Source organism: Astatotilapia calliptera, chromosome 18 (genome assembly GCF_964374335.1).
Source record: "Astatotilapia calliptera chromosome 18, fAstCal68.1, whole genome shotgun sequence".
Lineage (NCBI taxonomy): Eukaryota > Metazoa > Chordata > Actinopteri > Cichliformes > Cichlidae > Astatotilapia > Astatotilapia calliptera.
Window position 1 is genome coordinate 11,063,274 of NC_137439.1, and position 18,812 is coordinate 11,082,085.

At 39.7% G+C, this 18,812-nt stretch overlaps 3 protein-coding genes across 6 annotated transcripts; 2 read left to right on the forward strand and 1 right to left on the reverse strand.

The window, feature by feature from the left end:
- pak1ip1 (PAK1 interacting protein 1) lies at positions 1–3,653 on the forward strand. Its single transcript, XM_026150173.2, has 10 exons — positions 1–324; positions 611–773; positions 1,040–1,160; positions 1,258–1,332; positions 1,427–1,479; positions 1,565–1,710; positions 1,921–2,018; positions 2,139–2,238; positions 2,713–2,845; positions 3,046–3,653. Exons 1-10 carry the CDS (start codon positions 247–249, stop codon positions 3,156–3,158), a joined length of 1,080 nt encoding a protein of 359 aa, XP_026005958.2. The 5' UTR covers positions 1–246; the 3' UTR covers positions 3,159–3,653.
- A 55-nt stretch (positions 3,654–3,708) lies between these two features.
- On the forward strand, positions 3,709–6,284 carry LOC113010903 (transmembrane protein 14C-like). Its single transcript, XM_026150174.2, has 4 exons — positions 3,709–4,022; positions 5,618–5,719; positions 5,801–5,888; positions 6,003–6,284. Exons 1-4 carry the CDS (start codon positions 3,941–3,943, stop codon positions 6,061–6,063), a joined length of 333 nt encoding a protein of 110 aa, XP_026005959.1. The 5' UTR covers positions 3,709–3,940; the 3' UTR covers positions 6,064–6,284.
- A 50-nt stretch (positions 6,285–6,334) lies between these two features.
- On the reverse strand, positions 6,335–17,479 carry LOC113010901 (serine/threonine-protein kinase MAK-like). Of its 4 annotated transcripts, XM_026150170.2 has the most exons (17): positions 17,404–17,479; positions 15,368–15,431; positions 15,041–15,288; positions 13,847–13,901; positions 13,411–13,532; positions 12,701–12,783; positions 12,340–12,472; positions 11,923–12,094; positions 11,437–11,604; positions 9,690–10,040; positions 9,335–9,489; positions 9,136–9,257; positions 8,613–8,723; positions 8,176–8,250; positions 7,970–8,083; positions 6,745–6,837; positions 6,335–6,658 (listed from the first exon to the last, which is right to left on the reverse strand). In XM_026150170.2, exons 3-17 carry the CDS (start codon positions 15,202–15,204, stop codon positions 6,507–6,509), a joined length of 2,070 nt encoding a protein of 689 aa, XP_026005955.2. In that variant the 5' UTR covers positions 15,205–15,288; positions 15,368–15,431; positions 17,404–17,479; the 3' UTR covers positions 6,335–6,506. The 4 variants fall into 4 exon arrangements, with proteins under 4 accessions (XP_026005955.2, XP_080148401.1, XP_080148400.1 ...); XM_080292275.1 differs by lacking the exons at positions 8,613–8,723; positions 15,368–15,431; positions 17,404–17,479 and having other exon boundaries at positions 15,041–15,352; XM_080292274.1 differs by lacking the exons at positions 8,176–8,250; positions 15,368–15,431; positions 17,404–17,479 and having other exon boundaries at positions 15,041–15,352.
- Positions 17,480–18,812: the final 1,333 nt, after the last annotated feature.

Sequence of the window (18,812 nt, forward strand, 5' to 3'; positions counted from 1 at the left end):
TGCGCATGCGCAGTCACTCCACATGTTATTTTGGGACTGAACGTGTGTTTAGCTAAAAAGAGTTACCTTTTTCGCGTGCGAGCATTCGCACCACGCTTTTTACTGTCCTTGCCTTTCTCTTGTTGGTGTTCTATTACTGTTTTAGCAGCTGTTACACAAACTGCTCGAGGAAATCTGCTCAGAAAATCGGCAAATTTTAAGGAAAGCTAATTAGCCGGCTAGCTGAGCTCACTGTAGTCCAGCAGCATGGCAGCTGTGTTGGAGCTGGTCGCTGGCAGTTATGAACAGATCACCTTCGGTTATCAAGTAAAAACTGACGAAAAGGTAAGCTGGAGTCTCACAAAGCAACGACCTGTGTGTCACATAAAGGGTGTGAAGTTGTAATAATAACAAGCTCAAGTGTTTGTTGGTTGGATGATGAACATGATTTGTATGCAATGCAGTATTTATTTGATTATGAAGCACATTCATTGCCCAGTATATGAAAGGAGTGTAATGTAAGAAGTTTCGTGACTCATGACTCTTTTTCTCTAACAGTCTGCGGATTAATTTATATGCAAATAAATTGTTTTGTTATAAAAAGTTTTCTTTAAAAATAATTGTCATGCAGGAGTGGACAGCCAAAGCAGAATTCACACATCACGCTCACACAGCTTCAGTATCCGCAGTGGCTGCCAGTGAGAGGTTTGTCGTGACGGGGAGCAAAGATGAGACCATCCAAGTGTACAACATGAAGAAAAGGATCGAGCACGGTGCTTTGCTGCATCATGACGGTGAGTTTGTAAATTGTAATTAGTCTGTTTGATTTCTTCAGTTAAACATCAAAAACACCTAATATAGAAGTGACCTGTTGAATAATTCAAAGTGCGCTGACTTGATATTTTGTTTAAACTCAGTTTATTTCAAATTATTTTCTCAGCAATTTGAATTAACCTGAGGTTTAGATTGTTTTTGGGTTTTTTTGGTGGTGGAAACTCAAAGCAGTAACGTAAACGTCTGCCTGGTTTCTGCTTGTGGTGCTGACTGACTTCCTGCACAGGTACCATCACTTGCCTCGAGTTTTACGGGACGTCTCACTTACTGAGTGGAGGAGAGGACGGACTCCTGTGTGTGTGGAGCACGAAGAAGTGGGAGTGTCTGAAATCCATCAAAGCTCACAAGTAAGCGCACAGAAAGACGGCACAGACACACAGAGAGGGTTGTTTCTTTATGTTTGGTAGCGTCGTCAGTGTTGCTTTGTGCTGTGATGTCTTTCAGAGGTCATGTGACATCGCTGTCCATCCATCCGTCTGGGAAGCTTGCGCTCTCAGTTGGGACCGATAAGACACTGAGGTAAATTTCACAGCTCTCTTTAATGGTAGATGATTCAGATGATCCGTTTGCACTGATAAACAATGTTGGCCGTTGTGTCTTTGTATCCATGCAGAACCTGGAATCTCATTAATGGAAGATCAGCGTTCATCAAAAACATAAAACAGAGTAAGCTCCCCTTTAACCTTTTGGGCGGTGAGGAAATTGTTGACGCATTTATGATTCAAACCTGTGTTCTTTGCACACCTGACAGATGCACACATTGTTAGGTGGTCACCAGACGGGGACAGATACGTGGTTGTGATGAACGACAAAGTGAACATTTACGAGCTGGAGACAGCCACTGTGACGGGAACGGTCGCAAACCCCAAAAGGATCGCTTCTGTCAATTTTTTAAACGTGAGCTCGCTGACCATGACATATTATCCAAAAGCCAGATTTTGACTACAGTTCTGACACAAAGTAAATGCCACATTTTCAGAGGTAGAATCACACAGACACAACATTAAGTGTTGTTGTCAATTTTCAAGAAGTGGATCCCCTCAAGATGAGGCATTTTCATATGAAGGATAAGCATATCTATAAAAACAACCACCGCTTATCTTTCAGAACTCCATCCTGGCCGTTGCAGGAGACGATGAAACTGTGAGGTTGTGTGATGTGGAGAAAGCAAAATGGGTGTGTGATTTCAAGGCTCACGAAACCAGGTGAATTCATTTATTCATTGTTTTCCCACCAATCATGCGTAGATCATACTGTCAATATTCTGATACGCGTGGTGATGGGGGAAGAAGTCAGCTTATCTTTGTGTCCGTTTATGATGTCAGAGTGAAGACGGTCGACAGTGTGAACGTGGATGATTACTCTGTGGTGGTGACTGCTTCAAATGATGGTTTCATCAAAATGTGGAAAATTCATCTTAAAGAGGTACGCTGCGTCCTGATATTAGCTTTCTGGAGAACATGCATTCTTTGTTAATGTGGAAATGGACTTGTTGTAGACTACAAGCCACTGAGACCCACACACACATTCATACGTCACCTTTATTCTGGGCTTTTGTGCACTTTTTGCCTGTTATACTGACAAATTTGGGGTTAAGTATTGAGTTAAGTATTAAGTATGCACAAGGACACTAAGAAGCTGGGTCCTCCGGGTTTCTCTCCTGGAGCATTTTTTTTAGTCGACTAAAAGAGATCATAGATGCTGATTTTTCTTTTTTTAATTTATTAATTTATGTATTTATTTTTGCATTAACTTTGCTGACAATATTAGTAATACAATAAGATAAAATATCTTGATGGGTTCCTTTTAACAAGAACAAACTCAAACTTAAGTTTGTTTAAAATAAATATGGTATATTTATGATTATCCCGGTGAGCTAATACTTCTGCTGACCATCAGGAGCTGGAACCTCCCACACTCCTTGGGGAAGTGAACACATCAGCCAGACTGACATGCCTTGCTGTGAGGAGAACTTCACCGATGCAGCAGGAGATCACTGAGGAAGAAGCACCCCAAGCAACAACATCTGAAGGTGAGGTTGTGGAAACACTTCAGCTGCTTCATGATGATGATCGGTGAGGGGACACTCAGCTTGCCTGAATGTGCGACCCGCTCATCGGATCATTGAGTCATTACCTCACATTCTGATCTGTTCTTCTCTACTTCATATCACTTCCTACGGGCAAGGGAATGTAAACCTGAGCTAACACCCTGCTCTGTGTTTATCCGTAGAACTACTTCCCGAACTTCTAAGGACAAAGAGAGTCCGAATTGCCACAGAAGAAGTCGTCCTGGAAGACGAGAGCAAGCCCAAGAAGAAGAAGAAAAAGAACAGTGGAAAATAGAATAAAATGTTTTATTACCCATACACATGTGGATTTTTGTTCTGACGACCTGCAGTGTTCTACATCAAATGTGAACTTATCGCTGATGAAAGAAAAGCAGAACAAGATGGATGATATAATATTTCATAACATTCAAAAGACTGGCAGTTCTTGTAGAATCAAACTGAAAGTTACACGTCAAACAAAAGGAAAGTGGACTATAATAAGACCCATGTTCGTGAGTTTCCCCAGGCTGCACACAGACAACTACTCTATATAAAAGTAGACATCATAGCACAAACACTGTGGCAAATGCAAAAAAGTGCCTGGAGTCTGAAGCTACCAATGATGTAATGTAACAAAGATTTATTATTTTTCTTCACAGCTCAGAACCTTTCTTAAAACAGCTTAGGCTGGACGTCTGCCAGCATCTTGGTATGTTGTACACATTTTGTTATAGGTGAGATAAAGCACAACTGCTGAGTGTATTTTTTTTAAATAAAAACATTTTCTGTCCTCGTGAGTCATCTCTTTTCCTCCTGTAGGGGAGTCAGGAATTTAGACGTTCTTTTAATTTGAAAGCGCATGCAAAAGCCACCGGAAGTGAAAGACTTAACTCTCCATTCGGGAAGTTTCTAAGTGACAATCAGTGGAAACGACTGTTTCAAACTTTTAGTGTCTTTTAATCGGCTGTGTTTGGCTTCACTTTACAGTTAGGAGTTAAAGTAACCAGTTAAAACGACCTGTGGTCACCGTGTTAATTAAACTCGCTGTAGGTTTATCGCAGTAGAAGCTGCTGCTTTATGCTCATGGCTGTCGACTGGATTGGGTTCAGCTATGCTGCTCTGGTGTCGGCAGGAGGGGTCGTAGGTTATGTGAAAGCAGGTAGGCGAAAGCCTTTTAGAATAGACACATTTACATGACATGAACCCTGTTAAAGCGGACTTTAGACACAGATAACCACCTTTGCCCTGCCACTTTATTAAGTACATCAAACGTCATTTTACACAAGAGGCATGCCGCCAATGTATCCACACATATATTTTTGTCCAGCTGACTAAACGCTTCCTGTCTGACCATCTCCAGGCTGATTAATCACATTTTTTAAAAGAGAAAAACTGCCGGATTTTTAGCTCTTTACTATTATTAGTTTGCTCACAAACAAATATTTCTGTGGTGAAGTCAAAGGCATTTCAAACTTTTTCTATGGAGACGTTTTCAAATACCTAAATCTACTTAAGATAGGTCAATTAATTTTTTTTAAACCAACCATTTGCTCCTATGTCCTCAGGAATACAGAATGGCAAAGGTGTGGCTGAGGGTCAACATAAAATCCTGAGAGCTTGAATTTCCTTGAAAAAAAAAACATCAGCACAGCCTACAGTATCATATCTGAAGGAAATTTAATATTTTTGGTCACAGGCAGCATCCAAACACTCAGAGTGTATATTCCAGTACTTGGAAAACTGATTTTGTGAGAGAACTTAAATTTCACAAGTTTGTCACATATTGGCAAAATAAAATAGGAATGAACTATGACTCCAGGGCTACAAAGTAATCAAGTGTGAAAAATGATGAAAAATCATATTAAATTTGGTAAATCAACACATGTATTTAACCTCTAGTGGAGCTGTTACCTTGTAGAGTTACTAAGGTTACAAGGTGTGAGTTGGGTTTCAGTCGCCTCAAGATTGGGTGTTGTCGTCACCCTGCTGGGTGGGTGGGCGACCTGGGTTTTCAAATTGATAACATAGATGCATCTATTAGGAGTCTGAGGGGTAGAACTGGCAGCCACCAGTATTTTTAGGCTTTGCATGCATTTTTGTTTTTATATCAACCTACTTGTATCTTGGATATGCATTTTTATTTAATAGCATATTTATTATTATAGTGGCTCCATAGCATAGTGGTTTACATATCTGTCCAACAAGTAACAGATCCCAGGTTCAGTGCTGTGAGGAGAGACAAACCCCTTTGAAGTTTGTCAGGAAGGGTGTGGTAGGGAACAAAATTTCCCAAATCAAACATGTGGAATTAGTCACTGTGAACAAGGGAAGAACCGAAATTAGCTTTTTATTATTGTTTGTACCTGCCAAGGGACAACAAATGAAAATATACTAGAGGCTAAATCAGCACAAGGTGTCTTTTTTCACGCAAGCTCAGTGTGTTTGTGGTTAATCCCTGATAAATAAATGTCTTTCAAATGTAAGCTTTGCAGATAAAATCTAGAAACTCATCGTAACACAAGCATTCAGTCTCTAAAGTAGATTTTAAAATAAAACTTTGATGGAAAAACAAAATCACCATTAAAGCCTTCATGAAGAGCGCAGTTGCTGAATTATGGCTAGCTGTGCATTTGTAGTGCAGCTCCGAGTGCACACTTAGCTGCTTTACCTTTACAAGGCATTCTGGTAAATGTAGGTCAGTGTTCAACATTAAGGGGGGTGTTTCGATGACAGCTAACAACGTCTCCTCCACAGGCAGTGTCACCTCTCTGGTCGCAGGGCTGCTGTTTGGCGTGCTGGCTGCGGTCGGCGCTTATCTGACATCTAAAAACCCCAGGAATGTGTGGCTTTCAGCCGGTGAGTGAGTTCAGGTGTTAAACAGCTTAAACGAGTTCAGTTTCCCGAACTTAGCAAATCTTTGCTCTTCCTTGAATGCAGGCACTGCAGGAACTCTCTGTGTGGTGATGGGACTGAGATTTCTCGGCTCCTGGAAGTTCATGCCAGCTGGTTTGATGACTTTATTGAGGTAAAAGCACAGTTTCTGTCAAACTGTACCTGCTCACTGATAATATATTTTAATATTCTGCATCATGTAGGCTGTTTTCAGACATTCAGTGATATACATTTGTTATGTTTTCAGTTTGCTGGTATTGATGAAGACCTTCGCCAGAATGGGAAAGACACAATCACACAAATCTTGAGCCAAAATAAGCGTTTTTAGTGAGTCTGTGAATACATAAAAGATCAAACTTACAGCATTCCTCACCATTTATTTTCTTACTGCAGTCATACTTTTGTTAAAAATGTGATCATATAGAAAGGGCTTCCTGGAGCCTGTCCTGCCTCAGATCACACAGTTGTGTTATCAATTATTTTTTCTTTATTGTATGAAAAACATTTTTAAATAAAGTTTTTGGCTGTGCTTAAATGTAATTTTTCGACCCATACAAAAAAAATACCATGATACTAATATTCACTCACTTAAATAATTACTTTATTAAACTTCCTGTTATTTAACATAACGAAGATAAAAGTGTCGACTGACTCATACAACACTGAATGATATTTTATAGCAGCGGCAGACACACTTCCTACTCTGGGAACCTTTCACAGGACTCCGCTGGAAAGCCGAGAGACTGCTGCGCTACCGGCGGCCGCTGTATTTGGCGGTCCAGTCTACTCGTCCGGTCACTGGCTGAGAGTTTGAGCTCCTGGAGAGGCTGGTCTTCGCTGGAGTGCTGGTGATGAATCCAAAGACCTGAGAATTCAGTTTCCTGCTTTTCCATCCTTCATACTCTGAAATCAACACAAAAAACACAAGATAATGTCAAATAGCTTACACCGTTTTTTATTCACAGTGTGTGCCGCTCTTTTTGTCTTACCTTCATTTGAGGGTGCCAGCTTGTTTAAGGTTTTGCTTTTCAATGGTTTGGTTTGCGGCTCCACTCTCAGATCAGCAGCAGACGACAGATCGACTGAAAGATTCGAAAAAAAGCTGAGTTTAGAGGACGGATACGCCGCCTTTTCCACTGATGCGTCAGTGCCTTATAATAAAATTCCAAATTTCTTCACGTTTAGGAAGATAACCTCTGGTTGAGAAACAATTTACACAACAGGCATGACTGTATTGCATATTATTGTGCAAAAGTCTTGAGCCACCCTTCATTCCTTTATATTTGGCTCGGAAAATATGAACTAAGTGCAACGATTTAATGGAACGTGCAGATGTAAAGGCAACAGCAATTACAGCAAAAACAAAAACTGGTTAGTGAAAAATTAGATTTTATGCATGTCAAACTGTGTTATCATTTTTTGTAGACTCAGCTAAAGAAGTGTGTTTTTGCAACAGGCCGCTAGCAACAAAGCACCTGAAAATGCTCAGCTGTCTGTTATGTGTAGATGCAACATTGGTTCAAGCAGCCAGTGACCAAAGCAAAACTATGAGAGACCTTCATGCCTGGAGAAGTATTGCTCAAGACCACTTTAAAAATTACAAGAAAGTCTGGCTCCTTGGTAGCAATGTATAAAGAAAAGAGTGGTGACTCAACACTTGCACAGTACTGTACATGCCTGTGAGCCGGATGCAATAAATTCCCCTTCACAGTTGAGTAAAAACACTTAAACTTGCAGTTGAATTAATCAAAACAAGTGTAATGACTACAAATGTTTTGACCAAGAATAACTGACGCTAACTGAAAATGAAAGTTCACATCCTTGGTTGTCAGCATTGCCTGCCCGCCCACCTGGCAGGCTGATGACAGTACCCCATCAGCCTTGTTTGGCCGAGGGGTAAAAACCGATTGTTGACCAAGAACAACTGATGTTAACTTTAAATGAAAACTAAAATTTAAAACTAAAAAAATATAACTCTGCTCATGGCTGTTTCTAAATCTAGGGGGTACTAAGCTAAAGTTTGGTTAAGGAGGGAATTAATGGCATTTTTAAAGGTGTTTGTGCCTCAGAACATGAAGGATCTGAAGAAAGAAGCCATGGAGTTAGAAAAGCTTCTCAACCATCGGGACATTTTTAGTACCGTGTGATTCGTGCCAGTAGATGCTCAACTAATAAAAACTGCAGAAACAGAGAAGAGTAATGAAAGGCTCTCACCAGCAGAGGCGTCTCCTATGGGTGCCAGTATAACCCTCTGTCGGGCTGCTCCTGTTTCGGTTTTTTGTAAAGGTGTCATGAACGTCTTGGTGTTGGAGCTGCTCACAAAGGAATCTGAAGAAGAAACCCCATCACAAGTTACAGTTAACCTCTTTAAGGCATTAGAAAAAATACAATTGAAGCCCTAACACACTTTTAAGCGATACCTTTCAAAAGATCAAGATCCTCTGAGGTCTTTTCTTTTAGAGGTGTCTTATCTGGTATTTTAGGAAGACCAACATCTAAAACCACGTGAGAGGAAACCAAAAGTAAGAGTAAGCAGAGGAGAAAGAGTCTTAACGCAAGCTGAAGAAGTCTTAGGTGGACGTATAATTAAGCTCATTGCTTAACAAATTTGCATCACATAAACTTTCACTTGACCTTTATTGACCTGGGAGCACCAGGTTGGGCTGGGTTGAGTTTGATCAAATCAGATTAGAAAATTTAGGCCTGCGATTGAAATCAAAGCATCCCCTAAAAGCATTAAACATTTGATTAAACTGTGAGTATATTCAACAGTACAGAGAAGGGCAGGCAGGGAAATGTGTGTCTTTCAACGGTGTAATGATAAAACTTCTAATATGCATCCATGAAGTTGTCTTGCCTCTCCTGAGAGGGATCTCCAGGCCGTGTCCTCTGGATAAACACGAGGACACTCCCAGCTTTCTGCTGGACACTTGGCCTCTTACTGAGGAGGTGCTTTTTGGATTTATGCCTGAAACAACAATGAAACAAACCCAGCTCAGGGTGAAATTTTGTACATTTGTACAGTCTGCACATTAAGAAACCAGACACCTTAACGTAATAGCAAGCTGCAATCAGGCCAAGCTAAGGTTTATTTTGTGACATATTTCCTGTGTCCTTTTATAAGTTTTGTTGTTTTCTTTCTAATATTGTAGGCTCCTTGTAGTACAATATAAAGTTCCTGTTGTCATGAATTGGTGATATATATATAAAACTGAACGGAATTGAATATATATTTTAACTTTATTGTTTAATGAAATTTAGGGCAGGTGGGATTTTTGTTTTTGGATTATGTTCACCTACCTTTGGTTCTTTTCATTGTGGCGTTTATGTGTAAACATGGTTAATTATTATTGCTATTATTATTACTATGTTTTCCTCACCAGGCATATATCTGGACTGGTGGAGGTAGTGCTGCTTGGCTGACATGGTGTTGGAGTCATCTCGGCTCAGTCCGTTGTTGCTTGGCAGTTTTGATCCTCTGTTGTTCTTTGACTCTGAAAATCTGCATTATAACGTTATTTTTTAACGTTTCCTGAAACTCTGATGACGACATTTCACCTGATGATGAGGGTCTCTCACCGACAGCTGTTCCTCAGAGAAGTGATGGTGGGTTTTTTGGAGATGGAAACGCCGGTGTCTTTATCGTCACTGTCGTCCCAACTGTCCACCGACCTGAAAGATGTTTGGCCCCACCGCCGTCGTGCAGGCCGGGCATGTCTATTCTCGGCTCCTCGCTGATTTAACGCGAGGCAAATGTTAAACGAGAAATGAGTATTAAATTATTATTTTTGTTATTCTTTATATTTAAATAAAGCTGTATCCAGTGTGGAAGCGTAAATAAAGAAGATAAAAGTTTAGCTCCCTCAAAAATCCAAGCCTTATACTAATCATCCTGCCATGATTGGGTTCACTGTTTAATGCTGCAAGCCTTCACCTCAGTGATGTTTACAGGCTGACAGTGCTCTGGTGGTCTTCTTTTCACCAGACTGAGAGGCTCCTGCTGCCCCTCTGTCAGTGTGCTGGGACACACTGGTTGAAGTGTGCTCTTCTCTATATCCTCCTGAGGAAGAGGAATCTGCTGGATAGGCTGATGGAGAGACTGGCTGCAGGTCTGAGGCTCAGCGTGGGTCGTGACAAGCTCGCAGGGGTCCAGATGAGGCTTACAGAGGGACAGAGGCTTCAGATCTGCAGCTGTCTCAGAAATCTTCTTCTGGGCCTGCTGTTCTGAGTGCTTTAGTGGGGCACCAAGTGTCTGTCCTACATAGAAGTATGGATACCTCAAAGCCTGGAAAACAGTCAATGGAAAAAAGTACAACATCAGAAATTGCTACTAAAAATTGTATTTTATAAAGATTTTTACTAACTGAACTGCTTTCTTTTGTAAATTGTTATGTTATTAAATATTCTGTTTTGTTACATCCCAATTTATTTTTCTCAAGTTACTTGTGGCATGGGTGTGGTCTCTGGCAGGCTGCAGAGGAAGGGTGACGCAGCGAGCTCCCGGGGCGGCGCAGGGGCGGGGTGAACAGGTGTGCTGGGATGTGAATGTGATTGTGACTCTTTATATGTTCACAGTGACAGTTGGAGAGCGGACGTGACAGCGGAGCGGGAGTGTCTGTGTCCCATTGTAAAACCACAGTAAAACCGAATGTCAAAATAAAGAAGTGCTATCACCACGTCCGTGTCTTGTACGTGTGTAAAGGGTCCAACTTCACACTACTCTATTCTACTCAAGCTGTTTTGTAACAAGTTGTGTTTCATTCTTTGACCCATATAACAGGATTACCTTATTTTTCTATCTATACATACACATCTACCTCTACATATAAGCACATATGTGACGGCCTTTTAAATATATATGAATTCCAAAACTAAAAAAACCTTATTTCCACACAATACTACATATAGGTTCACTGTGTGCTGCTTTTATTGCGCTGTAAAGCCTGTGATTCAGAACACTATAGTTATTAACTGTTTTATCTTACTATTATAGCTAATATTAGCTTCTTAACATTTCAAGGTGCTAAAGTAATTATCCAAAATGTGAAATTCATCCAGCTAAAAGCTGAAGTTTCAGGCCTGGTTTGGATATTGTGTAGACTGTTTTCTGAAAGAGCACCTAATTAATTCTTCATATTTTTAGCTTCGATTTCGGCGTCATGCATTGAGTTACGCTGGTGGATGTTCACTCCCTCAGCACATCCAAATGTCAAGTTAAGTATTACATTAACTCTCAAGATAAGCTGATTGATTCCCACTTGGATCATATTTCTAAAATTAGAAGCACTCAAGGTACTCAAAGGTGCTCGGGATAAAAGCATTTGGACGACTCGGGTGACTTTGCAGCTCAACATTAATGAGTCGTCCTCACTTCTGTCTATTTGTTTGTTTTTCAGACAATCTATGCTGGAGTTTATCAGGATCAGAAGTGGGCTTATTATGCTTTCACTTATTTTACCATATATTTAAAAATGTTTTTTGGGGTGACAGCCAGATTTGCCTTAAAAAATACAAAGACACAGTGGATGATAAAACTATACTAACCACTCTAAGGTTTCCATTACTTCCAATCCCACAGCCGACAAAATCCAACACACACACAAAATAAATAATTTAACCTGAGAAACTGATGAACTTAAAAAGAGCTGGTAATTAGCAGAATAAGTTCCCTTTAAATGTACCTGAGAAGCACTCGGTCTTTTCTCAGGGTCCCACTGCAGCATGTCTTTCATCAGCGTGATCGCGTCATCACTGGCGTTGGGAATCAGGGACCTGAGGCTGGTGGGAGCGCACTTCGGGAAGCGGAAGTTCATTGAGGCTGCGAGGTTGAAGCCCTCAGGCCAGTCCAACTGACGGGGGGTATCATTGCAAAAGAGATGCTATTAAAGTTGGTCAGTTTTGGGATAGTCATGAATATTTATCACTAATGTGTCTGGTTCCAGTGAGTGCAGGAGGCAAGAAGCTCTACAATCCATAATCTACCAGACTTTATACTAGGGAGCGGCCAGGCTGAATACTGACTCTTTTAAAAACAACCACATCAGATGTTTGTGTTCTCAAATACACCTCCATCGAGTGATGTGTAGAAAAATTCAGGTCTGTAGGGCATGTGTGAAAACAGCTGTATAGTAACAAAGTAATACAGATGTATTTTGATGGTTCCTCACCTTCTTCAGCGTTCCCAGCACCTGACAGATTTTTAAGATCTCGTCCACCTCGCTGTTTCCTGGGAACAAAGGTGTCAGGGTGTACAGCTCTGCCATGATGCAGCCCACTGCCCAGATGTCGATGGGAGAGCTGTAAGAGTTGGACCTGAGCAGAACCTCAGGGGCCCGGTACCTGAAATAACAGCCCAGGGGAATATATAAAGAGGGCTTTTTAAAAAAATATAAATATAAAATGTGACCCCCTCAAAGAGGATGCTTTGATTACGACCATTTTTATTTTTATATGATAGATCAGAGATGAAGAGTAGATAAGGAAGAGGGAAGCGAGAGTGGGGAGACAGGCAGCAATAATTACTTCAGACCCTTTGGAGTTACTTCATTTTTTTGTATATTCAAGAAAAAAAAAGAAACTCTCACCATCTTGTGGACACATAATCTGTGTAAGGTGGTTGCGAGCGGATTTCTCTTGCTAGGCCAAAATCTGCGATCTTCACAAGCTCCGGGCCCATGCACAGTATGTTCTCCGGCTTCAGATCACGATGGAAATACCCTAAAAAGCCAAGAAGCATTCAAATTAACCCCTGCTGATATTCATCTGTGTAGAGATTTGCATTACTTTCTATATTAGCTTCTACAACTATAACCACGACGTGACGTAACCCCCTAATGAAGCAGGTCACAGATTTTAAACAGAGCTCGCACAAAAAAAGGATACCTTAACCATACAGCGGGAAAATAATAATAATAATGTAAAGAAAAGACAGGAGAAGTCTCTTACCGTGCTTATGCACAAATGCTAAGCCAGATAATACCTGGAACAAAATGTTCCTTATCTCATTTTCTGAAAACATCTGATCTTCTCTGGCAGCAGCAAAGTGGGAAAGGACAAAAGAAAGAAGGGATAAAGAAGAAAGAACAACATGCAAGCTTTTATGACATTAACACCAACAAATAGTAAAAACTGAGCTTTTGTTTGTTTGTTTCTGCTGAATTAAGCTTTGTTACAAGTCACACCTCCTCTTCTCACAGAAGAAGCGAGTCATTTTTGCTTGGACAAAGTCCGGTGATGGCCTACCAACAGTCCAGCATGCATCTCCTTACCAGGTTTAATATCATTTCCATAATTCTTATCTTATGTATTCCAAGCCACTACTCACAGCATTTTATTTCTTATTTATTTAGTTGTGCATGAGTTGTTAGGGAGTTATTTTTATTTTACCTTTATTAAAATACCTCTGTGAAGTCACATACGTCTGTGAATAAATGACAGTCCCTGTAATATCTGAAATGTCACGTTTTTGATGACTGACTCAGGGAACGGCTTGTTTCTGTAAAAACCGAGCCCGACACACGATGACTCAAATAAAACCCAAATAATTCTCACATTCACAGCGGTGATTAAAAACACACAGAAATAGCTAGGAGGCTAACGCATCACACATGCTGCGATTTTGCTTTCACAGAAATTCACAATTCTGATTTTCTTACCGTTCTTTCATGAGCTGATAGAGGTTTTCTTTCATATACTCAAAGACAAAGTAGAGGTAGTCATTTTCTCTGATGACTTCCTTCAGTTTCACCACATTGGCATGGTTCAGCTTCTTCAGTGACTATTTGGGAAACACATGTGGGAGCAACCTCAGCTGATTTTCAAAGAGGATCAGTGTGAATTAGACTGCAAAACTACTACAAGTGTAGTTCAAGCTGCTAAATAAGTTATCTAGCTCATAGGCTCAGGTAGCATTTATATAAAGCTAGCTCATTCATGTATGCCAAGTTATACTACAATTAAAAAGGTCATGAGAACAATTTAAAGGTGACATCTAACTCTTTTAGAGAAATAAAATGAACGCTCATTTACAACTTACCTCTACTGCGGATTTTGTAAATAGATTTTATTTAAGCACGTAAATTAGATTCTTACCTTCACTTCTCTTAGGTTTAAGCATTCGTCCCAGGAATAAAACTTCCTTTTCATCCTGTTGGAGTGGAATAAATCAGATTTCTATCTTAAATCAGCTTTGCTTGCTAGGAGAGCATGGAGAAATATTGATCTATCCGCATGATCAACTAATGCTAAGCCCAAATGAATCCAAATCTGTTAAGACTTTGAGACAAATTCTGGATAATTTTCTGTGTTTAAGGGGTGCCTGGCTCTCAGAAAACACCTGTATCTCAACCTCAAACACCTCCATATCAGTTTAATGGTAATTCTATGCTACAGTAAACAAGTCGATGCTCCCCTCTTATCTCTGTCTCACCGTGTCATAGAGAGCAGCAAAACACTCTCAATGACCCAAAACCTTACAGGTATTGCCTTAAAACCCGCTGATGGCACAGACATTTGGAAACTTTAACTGAAAGATCTTGGTGCTCCATCAGCAATCCACCCAGAAGACCAAGGTGATTAGGACAGATTTCAAGAAGAAAAGAGATGACCTGAAATCTGTGACCATAAAAGGCAAGGCTGTGGAAACAGTGCCTTGATTTTCCAGGTCTGCATACACACAGCAAAATACAACAATGCCTCCACTTTCAGAGAAGAAGAACAACAACTACGGGAGGTCTACCAATTGGAAAGTCGGTGGCTCAATTCACCAGCAGTTCCAGTCTAAATGTTTAAGTATCCTTTATGCGTCCATTGAAATGTTTGCAAAGTGCTTTGAGTGCTCAGTTAGAGCAGAAAAGTGCTATATAAGTACCAGTCTATTCACTTAAAACATAACCACTTTGTTGTGGACCAGAGGGCTTTGCAGGGACTGTGGAGGACATGACTGGAGCACAGCTGGAGCTGCCTGCAGCTGAGGACATGTACTTGTCTAGATGTCTGAGCAGGATCTCGAAGACTTAAGGAGACCCAACTTACGCTGCTCAACACCTCTTTGAACTGTTTCCCTCTGGCAGAGGTTACAGGACTTTCCACTCACACACCACAAGGATGAAAAACAGCTTCTGCTAATGCTGACATCTACTACTGCTTGTATTAATTCTTGTATTCCCGTTTATTACACAACTCTATACACTTGTAGCAGCCACTTGGGCTTTAATCAGCTTAACCTTCTGAGACTAAACAACACAGTGAATCCCTGACACGTTTACTGGTGCTCCACGCACTCACCTCTTTATGGCCACCAGCTCACCAGTCTCATTGCTCTTGCCCAGGAGCACACTGCCATACGTGCCGTCCCCGAGCTGCTTGAGTGTGGTGTAGCGGTTAATCATCCACACAGAGCCCTGGCTCTCCTTCAGTGAGGAACCCTGACAATCCCAGACGCTGGTCATTTTGAGCCCATAAACAATCGTCCACAGGTCAACAACTGATAGGCTGATGTGTCCTGCTACTGTGAGGCTGCCCTAAAGCTTTCACTGCAGAAACACAGGCATGAAACATCCATTCATCCTTTATGTTCCTCTCTGCAGACGGGTGATGTAGGGTAAGGCTTACCTTAAGAGGAAGACTGGAAAAGCCCTGCCCACTCAACTCTGCCTCACCTATCCTCCAGCTAAGTCTTTCATGGTGGTAGAGGAAGGGCGAGAGGAAATGGATTAAAGTTTTCATGGGATTAAGAAAGTCTGACACAAAGCAGACTAACAGTGGAGGCCTGCTTCGAGTCTGAGGAGTGTGAAAGTGGGGCACATTTGGTGTAGAATCTTCAAGTAAACAGCAAAATCAAACACCAGTATAATTTAATCTTTTTCAAAAAACTGTTAGCACACAGGCTCATTATGTTTAATTTGGTAGGCTTCCTTAACTTTTTCAGCAAAATGAATTCATGATTTGTTGCTAAAAAACACACTGGAAGGCATCGTAGCCCAACAACAACAAATCATCTACCATGTGGAGCACACCTTCAACTCCAGAGCCCCGGGTTTCATTTGAAACCCAATTAACCTACATTCACAGTGGGTAGAAGCAGGATGTTGGTCATTATTTAACAAATTAAGGTCAGTGTGTATTTTTAACTGACATAAGATGTGATTAAATGAGGGCCTGTAGTAATTATAGCCCCATGATTAAATACGGTATCATCCATCCATGGCTTCATGAACCTTGCTTTGTGCACTGGTGCATAGCCTTGTTGGAACGGGGAGGGGCCATCCTCGAATTTTTCCGACAGATTTGGGAGCATGAAATTGTCCAAAATGTGTTGGTACTCTGAAGTATTAGAAGTTGGGAACTCGGGGGCCAAGCCCAACTCCTGAAAAACAACCCATAATCCCCCTCCACCAAAGTCTGGTGGAGGGGGATTATGAGGTGTTTTGAGATGTTCAGAGATAGTCATTTGTTGAAGACTTAACTTGAGACAGAAAGGCCCACAAACAAACAGCAGCTGAAAGCCGCTGCAGTGCAGGCCCAGCAGAGCATTAAAGAGGAGGAAACCCAACATCTGGTGATGCCCATGACTTCAAGATGCAAAGGGTTTTCAACCAAGTATTAGAAATAAACATTTTATTTTCAGTTATTCAGTTAGTCCAATTACTTTTGAGTCCCTGAATTGAAGGGATTTTGTTAAAAATGCTTTAGTTCCTCACATTTTTATGCAGTATTTTTGTTCAGCCCACTGACTTAAAGCTGACAGTCTGCACTTCAACTGCATCTGAGTTGTTTCATTTAAAATTCATTATGGTAATGGTACAAAACCAAAATTAGAACAATATACAGACCAAACTGTTTTTCTTTTGCTCCCCTTATAAATTGTAAATAAACTTATATTGCTTGCTATTTATTGCTCATATTTGGTTACGGTATTTTGTTTTATAATCATTTTACTGTTATCACAATTTTATATATGACTTTATTATTTAGTGAGTTGTCTAGGCGTGCCTGAGAAGGCAACCTTGAACTTTAAATCAGCTAATCAAGTATAGCGTTTTATTTTTATCGACCTGTTCTCAGAACTTTTTGATTACATCATGTATTTTCCACCAATGTCACAGTGTTGAATTTATAATTAAATGTTACATAACAGCATAATTCCAGTGGAAATTTAGCTTTGACTTTTCTCTGTGTTTGTGGTAAAAGACTGGGATTAAAACAGGACAAGAGTTTGTGCCTTAAAATAATACCTGTTAACTTTATAGCGTAATTATTCTCCTTCATTTAGCAACCTTTTCAAATACCTCTAAAAACTATTTTTGTACAGCTGCCTTTTTGATATGTTTTTCACGTGTATTCTCGAAGTTCATAAAAAAATACAGGAGAAAACAAACGATACTGAAGAAAATGTGAGCTCTGTTTCGAACTTTACACCACTTAAACCATTAATATTATCGTCTAAAAATCTTACCATTATATTTCAGATACTATTGGCACAGGTTTGTAACAGAGTTAGCTAGCTAGCTAGAAAGCATGTCTAGCTACAAATTTCAACTCTATCATAAAAAAATATATATCACATAATAAATAAAAAATAGACATTTTATTTATTAATTATTCTGCGTTGCATAACTTGAGTATCAGTAAGATTAAAGTGTAGCTACCTCAGGAGTCATTTCACTGCTGGAGATAACACAGAGATGCTAGCTTTCAGCAGCTAGCTGTCGCTTAGGCAACAAGACTTCCAAAATAAAAGTCAAGAGAACTCGGATATGGGCAGACCTATGATTAGGCTTGTATTAGAAGTATATCCAATATAATTAAATTAATGTGTAATAAAAACTTTTTTTTGTTAGTTCAGTTTTATTTTTCTTCACATTTTTCGTCACAATCTTATTTAAATTTCTACGATACTTTATTGTATATATGTATTTATGTATGTATGTATTTATTTATTATATATTTACTTTTTATTAAGATATCTAAATTTTATTTTACTGAGCAACAGGCTAGTCTACTTATACTTATTTTGTTATATACTTGTGTCTAATTGCAATAATTAAAGGAGTTTCCAGCTCTGAGATAAATTTAAAAGAAATCCATCTTACTTCACAAATGCTGTGATGTCATGTCAATATTTAAACAGAAAACCAAAAGGAACAAGATAATGCTGTTAACAATCGGCAAGATTTAAATCGGAATATTTTTGATTATTTATTGAGATTTGCAATAAATATTTTTGTTTTATTTTGTTTTTTTGAGTTTGACAAAACAACCTAATAACTTTTAGTTCACTCACATGACATCATCTTTATCAGCACATGGCACACACAAGTTTATATTTCCATTACCCAGATCCTTGCATAATCTGACCCCTCACATTTACATATGATCAATATTTCAATATTTAATGATATTTAATATCAATATTTCACATGTAGTAAAACCAGAAAAAGAAGATCACACACAGGAAAAATACACAGACACTATATGACAAAGGGAAGGCAGGACTATTTATATACAGAAGGCTAATTGGCAAAGTAGAAACAGGAGGGGAAAGAGGTGAACATAATCAAGACAAACACAGGACACTAACTGTCAAACGAAAACAATAAATAACAAGAAAATTAAACACAGTGACAAGAAAAGTCACAATGAACAAGATACAAAAGCACATGAGGGAAACTCAGAAAAAAAAAAGAAAACTGGTACACGAAATAATGAAACCAAGGTAAGGACTCAAAATAAAACCACACAACAACACAACCCCCCAAAAACATCAAGAATAGACTCTTCAGATGCCCAAACTCAGATATGTTAACTCTGGGCAAACTCAAAAATGTGATGCGTCCCACGCACCATGTCACTTTGCTGACCCTTCCATCCCTCCCACACAATAAATGCACTTGAGACTATCCCAGAACCTATACAATGTAAAAGGACATTGTTAAGTCAAAACAACAGCATGGAACCTACAAGGTTCATAATGTAAAAACATACTGGTGCTTGTCTTTTGGGGTTCAATTGTGGCTCAGAGTAGAGGGTTTCAAACTATGCTACAGATCTTCTTTAC